Source organism: Dendronephthya gigantea, unplaced genomic scaffold (assembly GCF_004324835.1).
Source record: "Dendronephthya gigantea isolate DGI-Jeju-01 unplaced genomic scaffold, DenGig_1.0 000005F, whole genome shotgun sequence".
In the NCBI taxonomy this organism is placed as follows: domain Eukaryota; kingdom Metazoa; phylum Cnidaria; class Anthozoa; order Malacalcyonacea; family Nephtheidae; genus Dendronephthya; species Dendronephthya gigantea.
This window is the reverse complement of record NW_021163015.1, coordinates 1,904,635-1,923,671: the sequence shown is the minus strand read 5'-3', so window position 1 is coordinate 1,923,671 and position 19,037 is coordinate 1,904,635. Positions and strand designations below refer to the sequence as shown.

At 37.9% G+C, this 19,037-nt stretch overlaps 1 protein-coding gene across 1 annotated transcript; it reads right to left on the bottom strand.

Moving 5' to 3' along the window:
• Positions 1–82: 82 nt before the first annotated feature.
• On the bottom strand, positions 83–18,822 carry LOC114515809. The gene is made up of 38 exons (XM_028535125.1): positions 16,465–18,822; positions 15,546–15,780; positions 15,279–15,429; positions 14,588–14,829; positions 14,196–14,434; positions 13,891–14,098; positions 12,934–13,544; positions 12,438–12,789; positions 11,986–12,196; positions 11,692–11,744; positions 11,397–11,447; positions 11,120–11,194; positions 10,758–10,889; positions 10,578–10,660; positions 10,359–10,433; positions 9,905–10,040; positions 9,590–9,697; positions 7,967–8,044; positions 6,777–6,890; positions 6,371–6,595; positions 5,847–6,086; positions 5,708–5,765; positions 5,486–5,574; positions 5,287–5,389; positions 5,027–5,136; positions 4,753–4,850; positions 4,548–4,640; positions 4,251–4,359; positions 4,035–4,154; positions 3,573–3,674; positions 3,343–3,468; positions 3,178–3,231; positions 3,028–3,093; positions 2,659–2,853; positions 2,440–2,528; positions 1,289–1,375; positions 809–868; positions 83–735 (listed from the first exon to the last, which is right to left on the bottom strand). Exons 1-38 carry the CDS (start codon positions 18,207–18,209, stop codon positions 528–530), a joined length of 7,131 nt encoding a protein of 2,376 aa, XP_028390926.1. The 5' UTR covers positions 18,210–18,822; the 3' UTR covers positions 83–527.
• Between the last annotated feature and the right edge of the window lie 215 nt (positions 18,823–19,037).

Sequence of the window (19,037 nt, the reverse complement as noted above, 5' to 3'; positions counted from 1 at the left end):
GTTTCTCCCACTCGTGCAGGCTCATATTGTCAGCGGACAACTTACACAAAATTGAGAGCAAGGCGTAAAACGAAAAGCTTCTAATTTTTCATGCGAAGACCGCTGGAAAACTGAGCCCTCTTTACCGGGAGAAAATTTGCCGAATATGACCAACGTGTATTTGTACGTTCATTTACGAGCACGGAGGTCGTAACTTAGTTAAGGATGGTGCGTTGAGTTTTCAATACAATACGACTATCAATAAATAATAAATAACTGGCTTAGTAATAATTTTTGGATTAGATAAATATATATTAGATTCTTGATTAGGGTTAGGGATTGTCTTTAATTAAAGGTTTAGGTTTTAGTTCACAGTTCTATACAGGATATTAGTTCAGAGGTTAAAATGTGGATGTCAGGGGTTGTCAAGGGGTAAAATTATTGGGTTTGGATATAAAGTACTGGATTTGTTCATAAACAACGAGTCTAGAGAATAGTTGACGTTATTAAACCAATTATCGTTGAAATCTGTGTTTGTTAATATGTGCCTATAAGTTTTTGTCGAGTGGTGCCAACCGAACTCTGCCCAGCGGTTTACTGCCATCAGTTTTATTCTTACTACGATCACTCTTCAAGCTGTTTTGAAGGTTGAATCCTTTGCTTCCTTGAAGAATAACGGGGGGGAGATCGGACGCCACTTCCGGGGGCGGGAGATCGTTCAGATCATCTGGTTTCTCGAAGCGAGGCTTGACTTTCCTGAATAGACGATTTGAACACATGAATAGGGAGATACTATTGACGAAGATAACAATAAATGGTGAATGCGTACCTCTTACTAGACGGCATAGGACTTATCTGAGCTATAACTTTCAATTCTAAGGAAGAGGGCCTGGAACAAAATAAATGAGAAACTTTAAAATATGACTGAGGGATTGTTCACATGAACCTGGTTACCGAGATTTAAAGAAGCGTAAAATAGACTTTGAGGTATTGAAATGAGTAAATAACACGATTCTGGTAGTCGCGTTAGCATTTTAACAATAGAATGTGACTGTTTGTTTTCAAAATACTTTTTTCAATACCTCAAAAGTCCATTTTACGCTTCGTTAAATCTCGGTAACAGGATCATGTGAACAGATTATTTTATATTATTTGAAATAATTTGCAATATGATCACACTGCAGTCATCACCAAAAGCCTTCAAGAGCATTATTCAGGCATGTCGGTTGATATGCATTTGGGACACGAGTAATTGAAACAAGAACATACAATGCTTGGATAGTTATCATAATATCATTGGCAAACTTACTTGGACGAATGCAATGCTAAAGCACTAGTTTTCGTGTGAGCAGGACCGTAAATTTGCGCAAGTAGTTCATCTATCTCTTCCGGTTTCCTGTCAAAAGTAAACGAGTTAAAATGTTAGGAACATCCAGCAGAAATATGACAATATTTATACCTAATGATAACTTTCTTTCATTTCTTTCCTTGGCGCTCGTAATATTAGGTACATTCTATACAAATGCATTGTGTGATAAGAGAATCTGCCTTAAAATATAACGATATTTTTCCCGTGCACTTCCTTGTTTTGTCGCAGGTCAGAGTTTAAATATTTTTGGTGAAAAAAAAGTATAAACAGATGACGTGTATCAGGTTTCACTCTGTGGATAATATTGCGTGTTTTGGTTTTTTTTTTAAAAGGTTGCGTGCATGTACAGCTTGAACACAGGCACGAAAAAACACCATAGAAAACAAGCAGGTGTGAATGCTGCAGTAAATACGACAACTTCTACTTGAAACTAAACCGGCAGATGTTCAGAAACACGACTTGCAAACATCGTAGTGGTCATTATTATACAGACGATAAAGTCGGTCAGAAATGCGAATTTCGGCTCCTGTCCCATTTCTGGTAGAAATGGCGCATTCGTATAAAAACAGCAAGTGAGCCTGATTTCCTAAACTCGGAACGACGCATGCGGATTTTCTATTTTCTAAATATCCTATACAAATTCACGTATTTTTTTCCGCTTCTAACATCATGTCAACAGCTTTAATCTCCATATTTTGTTGACAGTTTCCTTTCACTAATTCCATTTAATTGCCTTATTTATATTTATTAGTAGACCGACTACAAATAATCTCCCCCCCCCCGCAAATTTACGTTTAAACGATATTTTTTCCTTAGCGACGAAGTTTCGTTATATTGTTTAGGCAGGATATCTAATCACACATTATGCATTGTTGTTAATGTTCGATAGCCAATCAAATAAAATGGAGTCTCTAGTAACTTTAATAATACTTTGTGTCTTTGTCCCATCTTATGAACAGATATATAATTTATAAAGCCTTTGAAATGAATCGTTTTATTAATACAATTCATGCATGTTCATGAAACGCTGGGAGTTTTTCACAGTTTAATATGGGATTGCCATTTATATGGCTGTAATTGACTTGGCATACTTTGCTGGGAATAAAACTTGAAGTACAGAGTCCAGCTCTTCTTCCTGGATTTTACCACATTTAACCAGCGCGGAAATAAATTGGATATTCTGTAAAAACGATAGTAAATGAAGATAAAATATCGAAGGAGTAAGCAGACTTTGATTTGGAGTTCTGCTTGCTTGTGGAAAACTACGATTATCCATCCTAAAGTTGAGCGAAGATAATTCAAAAGCCAACCTGTTTTTCAACTGCTTTAAGTCTGTTTAACTCCAGTTGCATTTTTAGTTCGTTCATAGACTGCTCGATCTCTTTCTCAATTTGCTGCCGTTCTTGATCGAGCTGAGCTTTGTGTCTGGCCTTCAAAGCTGCTTTTCGGAACCTCATAACCGCATTGCTACTTTCGTGGCTTTCAATATATTTACCAATCTCATCCTGAGACGAAGATTAATAAATAACAGGATATTAAAAAAAATAGATAAGTTTTTCACGAGATCAAACCAGGAAGGGCGAGACTTAATCCTAATCCCTTAATCTCATCCAAAGAGTTAATCCCAATCCCTAAATCTAATCCAACAACTTTATAGTTTCCATAACATCCCCGAATACCTTTTGTTCTTGCATTAACCGTTGTTCTTTTTGTTTAAGTTTCTCGCTCAATCTTTCTTTAAGAGCCTAGATAAAAGGATAATAGAAGAATCAATTGAAATACAGTACATGGGTGAGTGAATAGTTTAATAATAGAAGGGTGAACGTTACCTTTTCCTGCTGGTTGCGTTGATCTTTCAAGACTTTTTCCAGATTTTGGGATTGCTGTTTATGCAAAAATATTGAATGTTTAGACCAAAGAAACGCATGGCCATTTGTAAATGGCAACCACATACAATGATATAATGATACAAGTTTCCAAAGTCGTATACACACCTCTTGATGCTGTTGCAGGATCGCTTTAGTTTCTGGATCAACCAAGACACCTTTCTCATCCAAATCATCAAGAATGCTTGTCTGAAGTTGACTTAAGGCTCGTTGCTGTTTGTTGATTTCTGCAATCTGTGTAATGACAAGATAAATTAACGACGCCCAGGTTCATTGAAATTCGGAATCCTTAAAGTACTTATCATCGTGGAGTTGATGGATGATTGAGTAAACGGTACCTGGCTAGCTCTCTTGATCTGTAGATCAGAAATAAGAGCACCGAGACGATCATTGTGTTCCTGAAGGGCCTCCATACGTGCGTTCAGCATCTCTTCACGAATCTATATTGTCACATCAACAAGATTACCCGCAGTGAAAGACTTCCTCATCCTAACTAATCACATGCTGGCCTCATCCACGAACTAAGTAGCAAGCAATCTTAGTTAGAACAGTATATATTTCTCGGGAATTGATAGCTCTATCAAATTACAGCAGTCCGCAGGCCACAATTCCTTCGGCAAGCTTTAGGTTAGCAATGAGAAGCATCTTGCCTTAACAAATACACTGATCAGTGTCTATTAGTTTTTTTGCTCTTTTCAGTATAGCACGGAACACGAATGAACTTTTTAGCACGAAATATTATTCATTATCTGATATGCATGTGTAGGAAATTTAGTAGCAACAAAGGACTCAAAGTATACCTGTTCAATCTCGTTTTCCATATTCGCATCATTTTCTATGAGTTGTTGCTTTTCCATCTCTTGTTTCTTAAGTAGATCCACTTCCTCTGTCGCACCCTCGACGTTCTCGATTTTGATTCGCTGAAATATCGACAAACACACAATCCAGACTCTCTTCTGTATTGTTGCCGTATCGTATCAACAATGAACGAAAGAGGCTTTAATTTCTAACCATACCTTATTTTCATTCTCATGTTTCTGTTGTAACTTCTCCATTTTCTTCGCTCGTCTCTTTTCCAATTTCTCTTCCAGCATTTGTTTTTGTCGCAACTTACTCAACGTCAAACTATACGAAAAGATGGAAACAGAAAACGGTCATTTTAGAACGCGAAAAAAGTTGTTCTCACGGAAAATGATACAAGAGAAACATCCTTCGCGTCATCTTTGAACACGAAGTTAACTTTTGCGGGAGATATCGTTGTGTTTTAGCAGTGGATGAAACGATTTAAAAAGACACACAGCATATGCATTCACCTGCTTTCTAGTTCAGCCATGTTTTGCTCGTGTTCCCGTAGTATTTTCTCTTTTTCTTCTTCAGATATCACGACTTGATTATCTATCATGTTCCTACATAACAACGACGTATTGAATTTAGGAATCACGTGTAAAATTCCTGCTTAAAAGTCAACAATATAGCCATAAGTATGCCAAGATTCTCCCGCCCAATTTTGATTCTTACTTCAAAACTTTCTGTTCTTCATTTCTGATCTGTTCTTGTTCCTTTTGTTCCGCCTTCATTTTCTCTGTCAGTAATTCCCGGCGCCTCTTCAGTTTCTCCTGTCGAGAAAAGTTGTCTTTATAGTACAAAAAGAACACAAAATACACGTACTGACATACTGCTAGTCTGACTGACTGTTGACTCAGTTGACAAGACCAGTGTTTACTGCTTTGTAAAGTTTTGTTCAGTCAACCTTCTCTTGCATGGTAACCGAATATCCCATAAAAAAACTCACATCTAAAGCAATTTTTTGTTTATTTTGTTCAGCTTGTTGATTTACTAAAATCCTTGCCACATCTTGATCATGCGAATCCAAAAGCTGCTGGTAATCCTCTTGCATAGCACCTTCAATGTTAAAAACAAAATTAGGAAATAGAAATTACAAGCAAGCTTCAAAGAATAGTAATTCACCAAAGGTTTTCATGCAGTAAATAACTCAAGTACGAATACTAACATCCAAGTTATCTTTAAGTTCTTGTATTAGCAAGATCTCACCTTTCTTCATTAGTTCTTTATAATATTTTTCAATCTTGTTCTTATACTCGCCACGGGTTTGTTCGGCGTATTGACTACGAAGTTCCTTTAAATCTTCTGCAGCCTGTAGGAAAATACAGAGAATATTATCACCATAAATGCATGGAATAATTTTGCGGAATGTGAAAACGTTTTATAAACGTGATGCACTGATACATACGTTTCTATCAAGTTCCCGTTCCAACTCGTGAACTTCCTCGTTATATTTCTGAGTCAATTTCTGTCTCGCTAAAATCACATCCTTGGGACCTAGGATGATAACACACAAGGAATTCAATCAATTTATGTAGTCAGTCGACTCACTCTTGCTACTCATTCAGTGAACAATTCACTGTTGACGGTGAAAATTAAAGTTTTGAATCGGAAACATATGTCAACTTACTTTCCGAGTCATTATTTGTTTCTTCTATATTTTTCACTGCCAACTTGTATCCGTCTTCCTGTTAGGAAAAATGTGCATATTAAACTCGTAATAATATTTAAAATATAGCGAAGTGACTCTCTCTCCACATCAGTCTTACCTTTTCCTGTAGCTTTTTCTTCTTTAGCAAACTCAAACGGTCGTGAAGACTTTCTTCTTGACGGCTTCTTTGTTTCTCGAGCTTCTTGTCCAAAGTCTCGACGTCCTTCATGAGTTTCTCTCTGTACGCTGTCGCCTCTTCTTCGGAAACTTGCGAGGAAGATACTAAATTTTCTAAAGCGTTGTCGTATTTCTCCTTTATGGTTGCCAAAACCTGAGCCTCCTGCTCCTCTTGTTCTCGCTAAAAGAGAGGAAGAAAGATCGCAAGATTAGCAGAGAAAGATTAGATTAGTAGAAAAGTTATAACATCAGCGTGGTAATCCACTTTGGATCACTAGTATTCATTAGACTGTTGGTAATTTTCCACCAGAATTTAAATATCGTGTTGCAATGAAAATCTTAAAATATATCATGCCAGTCAGAGTGCTACAACTTGGCTACAAATAAATTTTGCACAATTGTCCAGAATTTTACATCTCGTGTCCTCGACCGACAGAAATGCAAGAGTATGATGAAGATCCGTACCATTTCTTCCGCCAAAGCTTTTCGTTCTTCCCTTCTCATCTCGAGTGCCATGTTATGACGAGATTTTTCATCGTCGTGTATTTTCTCGACAGCAGCAACGGCTTCCAGATGCTCGGAGACGATCACTTCAGCTTCCGCCTCGTTTATCTGAGCCTCCTGTATCATTTCCTTGAGCAAGCTCCCTTGAGCCTCCTTCGAAGACAGTCGGCTGTTTATCGACAGTTCCTGTGTGGAAACAAGAAAACACAGTTTGAAAAATATCGGACACTTCCAGGGATATAGTTAGAGAAAGATGTCGGGTGAGTTGTACCATGTATCCCAATGAAAAAAAGGAATTACATATAGCCAAAGATTGTGGAGCAATACAGAAAGTTCAAAAGGCGCAATGTTACCAAAATTTTCTTACCTTCCTAATCTTTTCCATTTCCACATCGTGCTCAAGTTTGATCTGCGCGCGAACGTCATTTTCAAGAGTCTGATAATGAGCGACAATCAGACTCAAAACCTCCTTCGTTTTTTTCTGCAAAATCAAGAAGGCAATAATTATTCTCTGAAGCATCATTAGTCAAGGCGGTTATTATAAGTCATTAAGTTAATCCCTTCTATTTCTCATACTAATCACAGGGACCGATTGTTCGGAACCAGTTTAGTTAAAATTGTAGATAAACTCGAAAAAAAAGCATATTTGTCACGGTGAAAACTAAAGTTTTTATATTGATACAGCAATATTTTTTTACAACTAAACGTTCACAACAAACATAAAAGAGTGTTGACTTATTTACCGTACCGGCTCGTCTCCGTACAACCGGTCTCAGACTATTAAACTCAACATAGCGTTGAAATTAACACAATCGAAAATGGCAGTAATCTTATATTTAGCGACAGATTCTAGTTCTCAAGACATGAATATCGGCAATGGCCGAAGCAGTTACATAACAAATAATTGAACAGTCTGCAGCTGGGATAATATTCATTGTCATTGATGTCTAATTTTTCAGACTTAACGGAAGAAAACAATGGCTGATAATGGAATTAGAAGATCATAACTGAAACGTGAAAACCATGACCCAATATCTCTTCATTGCTATCTCAAAAGGAACACTATAGTTTCTTGGAAAATGTATAAAACTGTTTTAAATATACAGCAGTCGTTTGAAGTCATGCATGTGTGTTAAAATTGATCGACAAGAATTTTACATATACGACTTTCAGACCTTTATTCACGTATTTTGCATAAAAGTTTTCTTGAAATAATGCTACGCGATGTAAAATTCTCACAGTAGTCAATCTCATTGTTGTCTCTATAACAGTTAAAGATTGTCACAGGCTATTATCGATAACATCCACCAGTTTTATTATGAATAAACATATCCCGGATATAGCTTTTCAAATTCTCAATCGATAGAAAAGAAACCCCAAAGAATAACAATCGATTACAATCTTTTTTTCGATAGGCAAAGACGACCATGAAGAGAATTTTGGTCAGGTATAGCACCGCAAAAAGCATTATACACATAACATTTGTCAAATAATTGTATGGACATTTTTGCTATGTGTGTTCTTTGGGTCCTTATATATAAATATACGAACACATACCTTATCGGCGCCATCCAATTTTGTCTTAGCTTCCTCAACTTCTCGTTGTCTCCTTTCGTCTAATTTCTGCATTTCCAACTATACGTAAAATGATTCAAAACAGATATCAGGCCATCGTCATAACAAAACAGCATATGTTTTGACAAGGTAGCTATAGCTATATCAGAGAACCACGATCTACGAAAGATCGATATAATGTATTAATATAAAAATTGGAGTTCTCAATTACACGGGCACTTTAAACAGTTTTCAAAACGATGACAAACGCACAATAAAACTAATAAAATATATACCAGCTCGAAAATTGACGTGTTTGCTGAGAGAATATTAAAAGTGGCAGGCCGGATGAAAAGGCAAAAAAAGTTTCCAGTGGACAAGTATCGCCATTTTTATTGCCTGAATTTTGCTCGACGAAAAACAATTAAAACATCCAATTTAGTACGATCGTGGTAGGACTTAAACCTGTGGAAAGGTAGGTAATAACGTATAGCGCATGCCTTGATGTTACGTTGTATGAAATTTTACGTCAAACGGCCATTATTGCATGTTTCCCAAACAGGTGTTTTGACATTTGCATACTATAATGAAAATTTACAACACATAAAAGAGGAAAGTGCCGCGCGGTCCTCACAAGCTTTCAGACAAATTTCATTAAATATTTCCATAAAAAATGTATGCTATTATAGGCTGTCACATGAACGAGGTTAGATATACTACATTCTGTAGGTTTAAAAGCATGATAACTGTACTGGTAAAATCTTTTACCTCACAGATTACCTCTGCTCGATATGATACAATAAAACAATTAGAATAAACACCGTTAGGCTATATATATAATATTATTAAATTTTCCGCAGCGATTTGTTATGAATGATGACATGCTTAAAACGACCGTATAAATAATCAACATGTTTCTTGTATACATATAGCCATTATAGGGGTTGTAAATATATAAGTAAACTTCAATTGTCAAAAAGTGCCCTGTCGTCCATTGGGACAAACATTTGAGGAAAACGCCAAATTTATGTTTCATACATGATATGTCGATATAACATAGCTTTTGAAATTCTGTAGCTGAATTCGCATGCGTGACAAATTAACGCCCGCCGACAGACATTCAGTTTACTTATTCATCAACTTAAATTGATAATTATGATTTTCAGTCGAAATAGCCATCACATTTCGCGTTTTTATAAACTTCATAAAAAAATCATCCTGTTGCTATTTTTGACTTGCACAATACGCTGCAGTTGGGAAGCTTCAAAAAGTTCGCTTTTCGAAAGGGAAAACAAGAAAGTATAGGCAACCTATCAGGGAGGGGACTTTCGAATACACGGTGTACGGGGGGAGAATGACAGCGTGTATGTATATAGCAGGCACGTGCTATACACATGCATATACACAGTGCCTCAACTCGACCGCTGTACATGCACCTGTTATATTGTGGCTCAGAAACACGTCGGATCCCCAGTCCCCAGTGGTGCTCAAAAAACACGAAACGCTTTTCTCTTTATCTTCTCATATGGATTTCAGAATCTCAACTTATTCACGGAAAACTGAGCGCAAAATCTTAGAAAGCAAGTTAAAGAAAAAATACAACATGCATGCATATGGTGCTCGTACCTCTCCTTTCTGTTGCATATTCTTCTGTAAATCTTCAGACCTTTTAGTATATTCTTGACGATTTCTCGCGGATATCTCGTCCAAACGAGCGTGCATTTTCTTTGTGTACTAAATAGTACCAAAAAGAACTTTCAAGTCCATTTCTACTCCAAAAGGTTTTTCAAACCAATTGACTAACACCTGTATTCAAAAAGCCTCAAAATGACTACCTTGTTCCTATCTTATATCTGGTTCCAGCACCTACCATTTTCATTCCATTCTAGCAACTACCATTCTAGCACCTACCATTCTAGCAACTACCATTCTAGCACCTACCATTTTCATTTGATCCTCTGAAATATCTCGCTTTGTGCGAAGATTCTTAAGGATGCGTTCAAACACGGTCATAAACATTGTTTGACGACTGTTCTCCATTTGACGATCAAGACCTTTTGTCGTTTGCATATCGAGACTATATGAAAGAGAGGAAATAAACTTCGTAACGGAAACTAAACCAAACCAACTTTTATAAACACGGAATAACTCGATTTACTTTCGCCTCTTCCTCATCTCGATAAACACTGTCTTGTGACTTATAATTTGGAGATTTTGTTTGAATGATGCTTTAAACGTATCCAATTGCAAATGATGCATGCAAAACGATCAGGTGTTTAACCAGAAGCTTGCCAAGACAACTTAGACAAGAACCTTGCAGGGTATGTTAGACGAAGACAATTTGTATGTATACTTATACAGTAAAGTTTATTTTACGTGTCGGCTCGAAACTTACCTTTCAAGCTCGTTTTCAGTCTTCTTGGGGTCGTTGAATGAAATGATGTAAACGACGCTTTCATTTTGGTCGACGCTGAAAAGTGCCATAATTAAGTTATTAAAAGACCAAGCGAGCAGGACATTTTGTTGATGTCAAAGGTTTATCAACCCTCGATACAAATACACAGTCAACAGTTTTAATGACATATCAAAATGAAATAAGCGGATCGATTTCTACCTCGAGTTTGCAGGAGCAGTGAACGGCTTCTCTTCACATTCCTCTTCTTGAAGAGCAGTGTATGTTGGTTTTCCCGCTAGTATCTGATTGTTTATATATAACAAAAATCGTCAAAAATCGTATAAAACAAAAGTCATCATTGAATCTTATATACGAGAACGCGCAAGTCGTCAAACTCACCCTGTAGTACGGAACCAATCTTCCTTTCCGACAGCATTTGATAAATATACACACACTGATGATAATCGTTAGAAAACCGACCAGTAAACCAATAAATGCACCAAGTGCAAGAAAGCGATAGAGAGGATCGCGCTATAAAAAAATAATATCTTAATTACGGTTTTCAGCCACAAGATTCACTGTTGAATTACTCAGGGGCGATTGTGTTTTGAATCATTTTCGGAATATTTCTGACTAGGCTACATCCCCCCCCCCGGGATTCATAGCATCCCTTGTTTTGCGTAAAGCGCTGTAAGTTAATCGCAAATTAATCTATTCAAGAAACATTTCAAATCAAGGCAGGCATTGTTTAGGTTTCTTACCCTTTCTTTATCTGTGTCATTTCGTCCAACACATGCATCGGAATTAATTTCAGGGCCGTACGCGGGACTATTCAACTAAAAAACAAATTATAACAATTTGAAAGAATATTGAAACAACTAACAGAAAGATGTACTTATTTGTTCGGCTTCTGCATGAGTTCGGTTAGCAAAATCATCCTGAGGCTTGACTCCGTGTCATGCAATTCTTATGAAATAAACTTCTAATGTTATCATCCAGCTCCAATGGTACGCAACAGTACATGTAATCGACAATTACCTGAGGGCTTCGCCATGTCACAGACGCAGTTTTACGTATATATTTTGGAGTCTAGAATAACAACAGAACAACGGAATTTAATGACAACAATTCATGATTACGAAGAAGACATGGCGAGATAAATTAAACACATTACTTCTTCATTTTCACTAGTTTTCCATATTTGGAATTTCAATATCTGGTATTCATACCGAGGCGACGGGAGTCATCTTCATACTCGTGGACGTTATATAAATTATATCGTATTTTCATATCGTAAAAAGAAAGCATCACTCACAAACTGGATGCAACTAACCTTAACTTCGACTTTAAATTTGGATTTATAATAAAAATGAACTGTTTCACCCACTGTAATAAAAATTATGACTCAAATTATTTGTTTACACTAGGTTAACAAAATGTGAGGTAATTGAAACGGTAGGCAATTGTACTTATATGTGTGTGAATAAGGGCTGCGTGCAGGTAGGAACAGGGTCACTGATGTTTAGAGAAGCTTTGAACAGAATAAAAGAAGATATACTTTGCTGTTAAGAGGATAATAAAACTGGGATTGTGCATGCAGACACATGCATAGGTTTCTTTATATTACCTTTAATCACAGGAATATTACTGCTCAACTGGTATGTGTTACTTTTTAGAGCAGATATTTCAATTCCAGGGAACTCCTTATCACGAATAACGTTCATGCCTTCGATGAAGTCGGTAATGTTGACGTCATAAGCGTCGTACTTCGAGCTGGTTGTGTGACTGACGTTCACGTAAAATATACCGCTCGGGGAATCTAAACTAGTATCTAAGACCTAAAAAGACAAGTTGAGTTCTTCATTAAGCCTGGACTGGACTGGACTGAACTGAACTGAACTGAACTGAACTGAACTGAACTGAACTGAACTGAACTGAACTGAACTGAACTGAACTGAACTGAACTGAACTGAACTGAACTGAACTGAACTGAACTGAACTGAACTGAACTGAATTGAGTGAAACAAGAAAAATATAGACAGAAACAACTCACTAACAAAGGTAATCGTGCAACTTTACCTGATAGGATTTAGCCAACTGTAGGAGCGGTTTCACCAGAGGTCCAACGACATAAAACGTCGCTGTTTGGGAAACAGAACCGCCTGGATAGAACACTGTACTCACGATATCGAAATTTCTACCACTGAATATAACTGGTTCATTGGCGACCTGAAACTTCACTTTTACCGTCAGTACGTCCTTTTCCGAATCGATGTTATCGGGCTGGTTCGTAATTGTTGGGAATTCGACGGTATACGTGGTTCCAACGAGGGAGTTTGTCATCGAGGATACAACAAGATTGGCGCCATTTGTATAAGAAGTTTGAGATGAGTTTGGTTGAAGTGTGTTGATCTGGCTTGCACGTTTTCCTCTATAAAACAAAAGCATGTAAGCAGGCTATTATTCTTCAAGGGAGAGAGAGGACTGAGTTGAATTTGGTGAAGGAACTGGACTCAGTTTAATCAAAGACCACTAAATCCACATCGGTTTGCAAACAGAAAACGTTGACACTAACCTGGTTGATCTCTTTCCTCTTGCGTTGCTAGCAATGGTCGGGATCTTATATTCAACTCTGAGATTCGTAGTTACTTCGGGCAAAACAATCCTTAAATTATACTCCAGGACGTCGTTACAAAGAACGTTGGATGTATCGCCGTTGGCAGTCAACTGCATGCTTAATTCTTTTATGAATATTTCACTTTTGTCCCGCGAAGTATACCCTTCATATTCGTTTTGATTAGCCGTTGGGAGACAATGATAGGACAATCTCGGCGAAAGCTTGATCTTTTGAGCTGGAGTCACAGTATTCAATGTCGTTTTCAAATCGCATCTAATTTCTTCGCCGTAAACGAATGTTCCTGATTGAACCAAATATGTTTTGACTTGGCTGTCGGAACTCGCAGTAATGCTTCCTTGGTTGCAATTGAAAGACGAGTCTTTGAATGTCGTTTTCGATAATGGTAGCTCTACTCTCACCGTATATGCAATTGGTTTTACATTACCAACTCCTATGTTTTTGACAGCGATCGTGAAGTTCAAAACATCACCGGCGTCGAATTTTTCCTGGTTGTGCGAGTGGAATGAAAAGCTCAGGAATGGATCAGGACGGAACGTAAGGATCGTTGGCTACAGATAAAAAACATTACGATGGAATCAGATCATATGAACCAGACTAAAATTAAATTTTCGGTGTGTTTATGTAAGAAAAATCTATGTTAAAACACAATTGTGAATGTTATGGATGTCTTGTGCACAATCAGTGCCATGTTTACTGCATATAAGAATGGGATAGTGTACAGAACAATACTTTGACAACAATACTTTGACAGTCCTTCCATTAATCTCGCTTTGAATTACTTTAGACTTTAGACTGGCTTGAATAAATTTTCATTCCCGTTTCAAGACCTCTTCAGTTCGAAGTTAAACGAAGTAAAAGCTAGGAAGGACTCTTAATTAAAGAGAACTGACTTGCCTGTGATTTCCGACCGTACTGATATTCTCTGGCTAACGATTGGTTGAGATTCTTGGGAAGACTGGTGTACGACATCACAAATGATGGAACAATAAAAATACTCGCTGGTAAAGTCGAGCTAGTTCTTGCTTTGTATCTTATCTCAACTGAACTCTGAGAAATCGCGTCATTCTCGTAAACGATCACGGTGGAATTGATGTCACTTGGGCTACAAAAAAAATGAAGATACATATTGCTTAGATTTTTCGTGGAAGACACGACGACAAAGAAAAAATAGCGGATGAAGAACAAGTGAAATACAATACCTCAAGAACTGTACCGGACTCTGGCTACCAGGAACAGTTTTCAATGTTCCGGTTTGAGACGTATATTCAGTAACGGTAAAATGTGGAGCCGGGATTGACAAAAGGAGAATCGTATTGAATGCTGTTGATCTAGATGTCGAACTGCGCTTTATCGTAGCGACGAAGCTCATTTCTACGTCTTGATTTACATCTTTGCTGGGACTCACCACAACAGATGCCGTGAAAGAAGGCTCAACAACCTAAGAAATGAAGATATGACATAAAGTGCCGGGCGATGATCCTTCTTGTGCCAGATACAAATAAATTAGAGTAGGTTTTTCCTTCGTTCCCAATCTATTGAAAGCATAACATGGCGCCTAGACTTGTTACAAGGCCTATAATTTAAGACGCACCTTGAGACCTATCACTGAATTGTATATTCTGTTGCCAGGGTTATGGTGGACGGTTGAAGTTAAACGGATTATTTTGCCGTTTGTGTTTGCACTAATTTTTTTGACAAGGAGTGTCACTTCTATGATGAAGGTTGAGGCATCTGCTGAAGTTGAACGCCCGTTGTTGGTAACGGTTCCAAACTGGCCGAAGAATGCTGGAGAAGCCCCGATGTATGGAGTGATTCCCGATGTTATGTTGAGAACTGGAATGAAAAAAGACAACAACCATATCGTTTTTCAATTTTCTTGCGAGAAATTATAGTCGGTTGTACAAAGGACTACAAACCAAAAAGTGCTTTCTTAAACCGTTGGTAAATTATATAGTGCTTGAAATGCAATGAAGCTATAGAGATATAATATTCTTGTAAATGGTTAAAGTCAATAGGTAATTTAGCTTGTAGGTACACTACGTAGGTATTTAATACTGCAGTATTAAATACGTGGTGTACCTACAATCTCAATTACTTAAAGAGATATAATTCATATATAAATAGAGGAAACTAGGGGGAAACTCTACTTCAAGCCGGGATGCTAAGGTCTAAACTGGGCCGTGCCACTAAAATCGCCATAGCGACCTTTCCAATATTTCTTAATCCATAAAAATTCTTCGTTGTCCGTGAAACTCAGTTAAGTCAAAAAATACACCGTATACCTATTCCTTGGCGAAAGCCATCTCCAGCTAAATTTTCACCAACATGAACCAAGCTCCCTTGGCCATAACTCACAGAAGCATCGCTGCCGACAACGATAGCGAAATCTCTATTCGACGTGACAGGAATAATCCCTGCTATGTGACACTTAAACTAAATATAAAAGAAGGTAATTTAACGGCAAGCAGATCTCCCTAAGGAAAACGTCCTGTTCACAATTTTAAAAACCATGCAAAAACAAAGTGTAGATTCTATAGTATACTTCAAACCTCTTCTCCGACAGCTGCATCTGTTCGAGACGTCGTGGCAACAGAGGATGACACGACCTGGCTTGATACTGATACTTCCCGAGTAATTATTTCTGGATTTATGGAATCTGACACTTTCGACCATCTCTCTCGCTGATAATCCAACTCTGCTTGATTGAGGAGCCTCTCGCTGGCTGGAACTGTAGGAAGAATGATGCCCACGGCTTTGCCAAATACGCCAAAACCGGCCGTTAAACTGGAAATAAAAACGGTCTATTTAACGTAATTCAGCATTTGAAATTAGCACTTAAAGTTAAAGATGTAGATCTATCCGCAACGAAAACATAAAGACCTGCTTGAAGTATCCTGCTGTCATGTACAGAATGCATTGAAAAACAGATAATATATTTCCATTTTGTTCGTAATTATCATGAACATCATGAATTATCATTGATGTTAAATAGCACGGACGTAAATCTTTCTTTATTTTCTATATTTCAATCGGTCATTATTGACTGCACACGTGCACACATATATTCAGTCTTTTAAACATTTGAGGTAAACGACTAAATTTTTAATAGCAAACATGTTTCAGCTTACACTAAGCTATCTTCAGTGCGAAGTGAGCTAAGAATATTTACAGCTGGATGTGTGATACAAATATTCTCAGCCCACTTCGCACTGAAGATGGCTTAGTGTAAGCCGAAACATGTTTGCTATTAAAAATTTAGTCGTTTACCTGAAATGTTTAACTTGTCTTGTGCTATTACGAAACTACGGAAATGTTATATTCTATTACATCAGCAACCTTTACGGGTCACGACACTGAATCACGAGTAACTGTTGTACTAGCCTAACTAGTTTAGATAAAGCTTCTCATGAATCAAAAATACTTTGCTGATATTGCGGGACACGGCACGTCAGAAACATCAACACTTACTTGGTAATTTCAACCAGTAGACTTGTACTCGTATTGCTGATCGTCAACAGAGGCCACAAGGAGATATTTTGACAATGATCGGGGGTATCCACAGAAACATTACAAACTCTGACTTCATAACTCACTAAATCCATGTAGGAACTGGCAAACGACACTTGAAAACGCACCTCTGCCCCCTCGGTAGCGAAGGATGGATTGTAGAACTCGAACAAGTTCGTTATTTCCAGGCCACCTTCTATATTGCCATCTCCTCTTTCGAATTTCATTTGATATTTCACTTGTGGTTGGCCCAATTCTGTTTCAACCCGTTGTGGAGATTGAATTGTCTCATCTCCTAGCGCTGTCGAATAAACCAACCAGGACGTTATATTTCCAAACGTCCCTGGAACGTACACATCATAGCGACTTGTCGAATCGACTAAACCTTTTACTTGAAGAAAGACACCTTTTTCCGCGTCTCCAGGCGAGGTAACCGTCGTCCCAAATTTGAAAGTGACCAAAGTAGGTGCGCTCGGATTGAGTGATACAGGATTTGTAAGGACGATATTACTGCCAACACTAGAGCCCGGTCGTAAATTTGGAGAGTGTACATTCGAGTGCATATTTTCAACACTTGCTGAGGTGATTTTGAGAGGAATCGTGCCATTATAAACGGGAAATTGAACAAACACTTTAACTTCTGTTGTAACACTGGGCAGAACGAACTTCGCTTTTACGGTAATTTCCTCTTCATCTGTGAGTAAAGTCAAAGGCGTTTGTCCAAAACTCGGCGAAAGATAATGAAAACTTTTGTATTGCAGTCCAGGGACAGTATAGGAACCGATCCACAATTCCTTATCCTCGCCGGCGAATTTAACGCGACCGGTCGCATTCAGAAGTTGTTTAGGGATAACTCTTTCGCTCACCGATGAATGGATAATCATTGAACCGCTCCAGCTGATATTAGCTAACTGGACACGAAGTGTAACGTTCGGCATTTCAGCATCTATCGTACTGTTCACAATATAGCTCGTACAGTTCTTAGACGAGTTCTTGAAATCATGCATAAGCTTCAGACTCTCAACCGAGTTGATATCAAACTCTCTCGGTAGGACGATGTCGATTTCCACCGTTTGATACGTGAGGTTAAAATACCCAGGCGGTTGTATAGTTGGTTTGTATGCCACCAAAGGTGTCGTAGAGTTAACACAGACAACCGAAGTAACATTTCGATAAACCGTCTTTAAAATCTCTGTTAGATTTCTCGCGTTGTTTTGTAAAGAACTGGAATTCAGCGTAGAATTCGTGACGTTCAACAAACTCCAGTTGCCAAAGATTGAAGGTGAAATATCTGTTGCATTCAGAATACAGTTTATTCCGTCGGTGCTGTTGCATGTGTAGTTTGACTCGACGAGCCGTGTCACATTCGTACAGTTCAAGAATGTATCACCTCCTCTATAAAGAACCGTGCCTCGCAGCTCTTCAACGTACTTACAATATTCATTGAATTCGCTTTGTCGCTTCTCATCAACGCCACTGTGAATCGTCGCACTATCGTAAGATATTGTAATGTTAAAGTTAATGTTCGTACCGCCTTCAACGACACTTTGCGATTCGCTTGACGTGAACTCAACCTTCAACGATGTTCCATCGAGGCCATGAATTTGAACTTGACTCTTTGGATCGATTACATTCATTTGCGCCAAGCCAAATAGATTTACTTGCAGGACCAATAAACCTAAAGTGACTGTCCACACAATCGTCATTGTTTACGGTTTGATACTTGATAGTCCAATTCTAGCAGCTAAAACTATAATCTACAGCATTCCGAGGCCTTCTTAATTCGTTATTACCACACACAATTAAGTTGACACGATTCATTCCATCACGGTTAAATACACACTTCACGAAAAAATGTTTCATTCGTCCTTTATCACCTGTCCGACAACTCCGGTAGACGTTGCCATGCTCACGACGCGGAAATAAAGGCCTATGTTTATTCAAAATATTTTCTGCACGTTTTCTTATTGCCAGGAAGTAACCGCGTACCTGCTGGATCGATTGTGAAAACTCGCGAATTGCCTTTGTTATAAGCACTAACACTATTTGTTCAGACTGTCAAAATTTTCTCTCAAACGTCTTATTGATCTCCATATTGTAACTAATGGGAAATATTTTTGTTTAACTTTAGGGCAAACAAAATAGCAAAATCGTAATTTAAATACCAAATGAGAGACTTTAATCCAAATTCTGGTTTGTAAATTTGCGCAAGACAAATCTTCCTTTCAAAGTCCACGCGACTATGAAGACATGAATCATACAATGGTAAACTGATGCAGAGTGAATTGCAGACGGAAATAAGTTTTATCATTATCCTATCACGTTTCGATAATGTCCCTAATAACGTAAAAGCCACAACAACGTTATTAAATAATGCAATAGTCGTCACACAGTTCACTGCACCAGTGCACCTGCATGATGGATTTTAATTCAAATTGTCCATGCAAACAGTTTGAAACTGTTGACGGACCGCAGACGTGTACAGCAAAAACAGAGACGCATCTGAAAGTGTTGTTGAAGAGATCGTTACGTAT

Bases quoted from the DNA above. Each gene is read 5' to 3' on its own strand.
- LOC114515809 (XM_028535125.1), bottom strand. From the start codon at position 18,209: ATGACGATTGTGTGGACAGTCACTTTAGGTTTATTGGTCCTGCAAGTA. The intron at 6,891-7,966 runs GTATGTGTTCGT...TTGATTTTGCAG, and splicing joins AATTGGATGGCGCCGATAAG to AAAAAAACGAAGGAGGTTTT. The intron at 3,675-4,034 runs GTATACTTTGAG...GTGACAATATAG, and splicing joins TGGAAAACGAGATTGAACAG to ATTCGTGAAGAGATGCTGAA.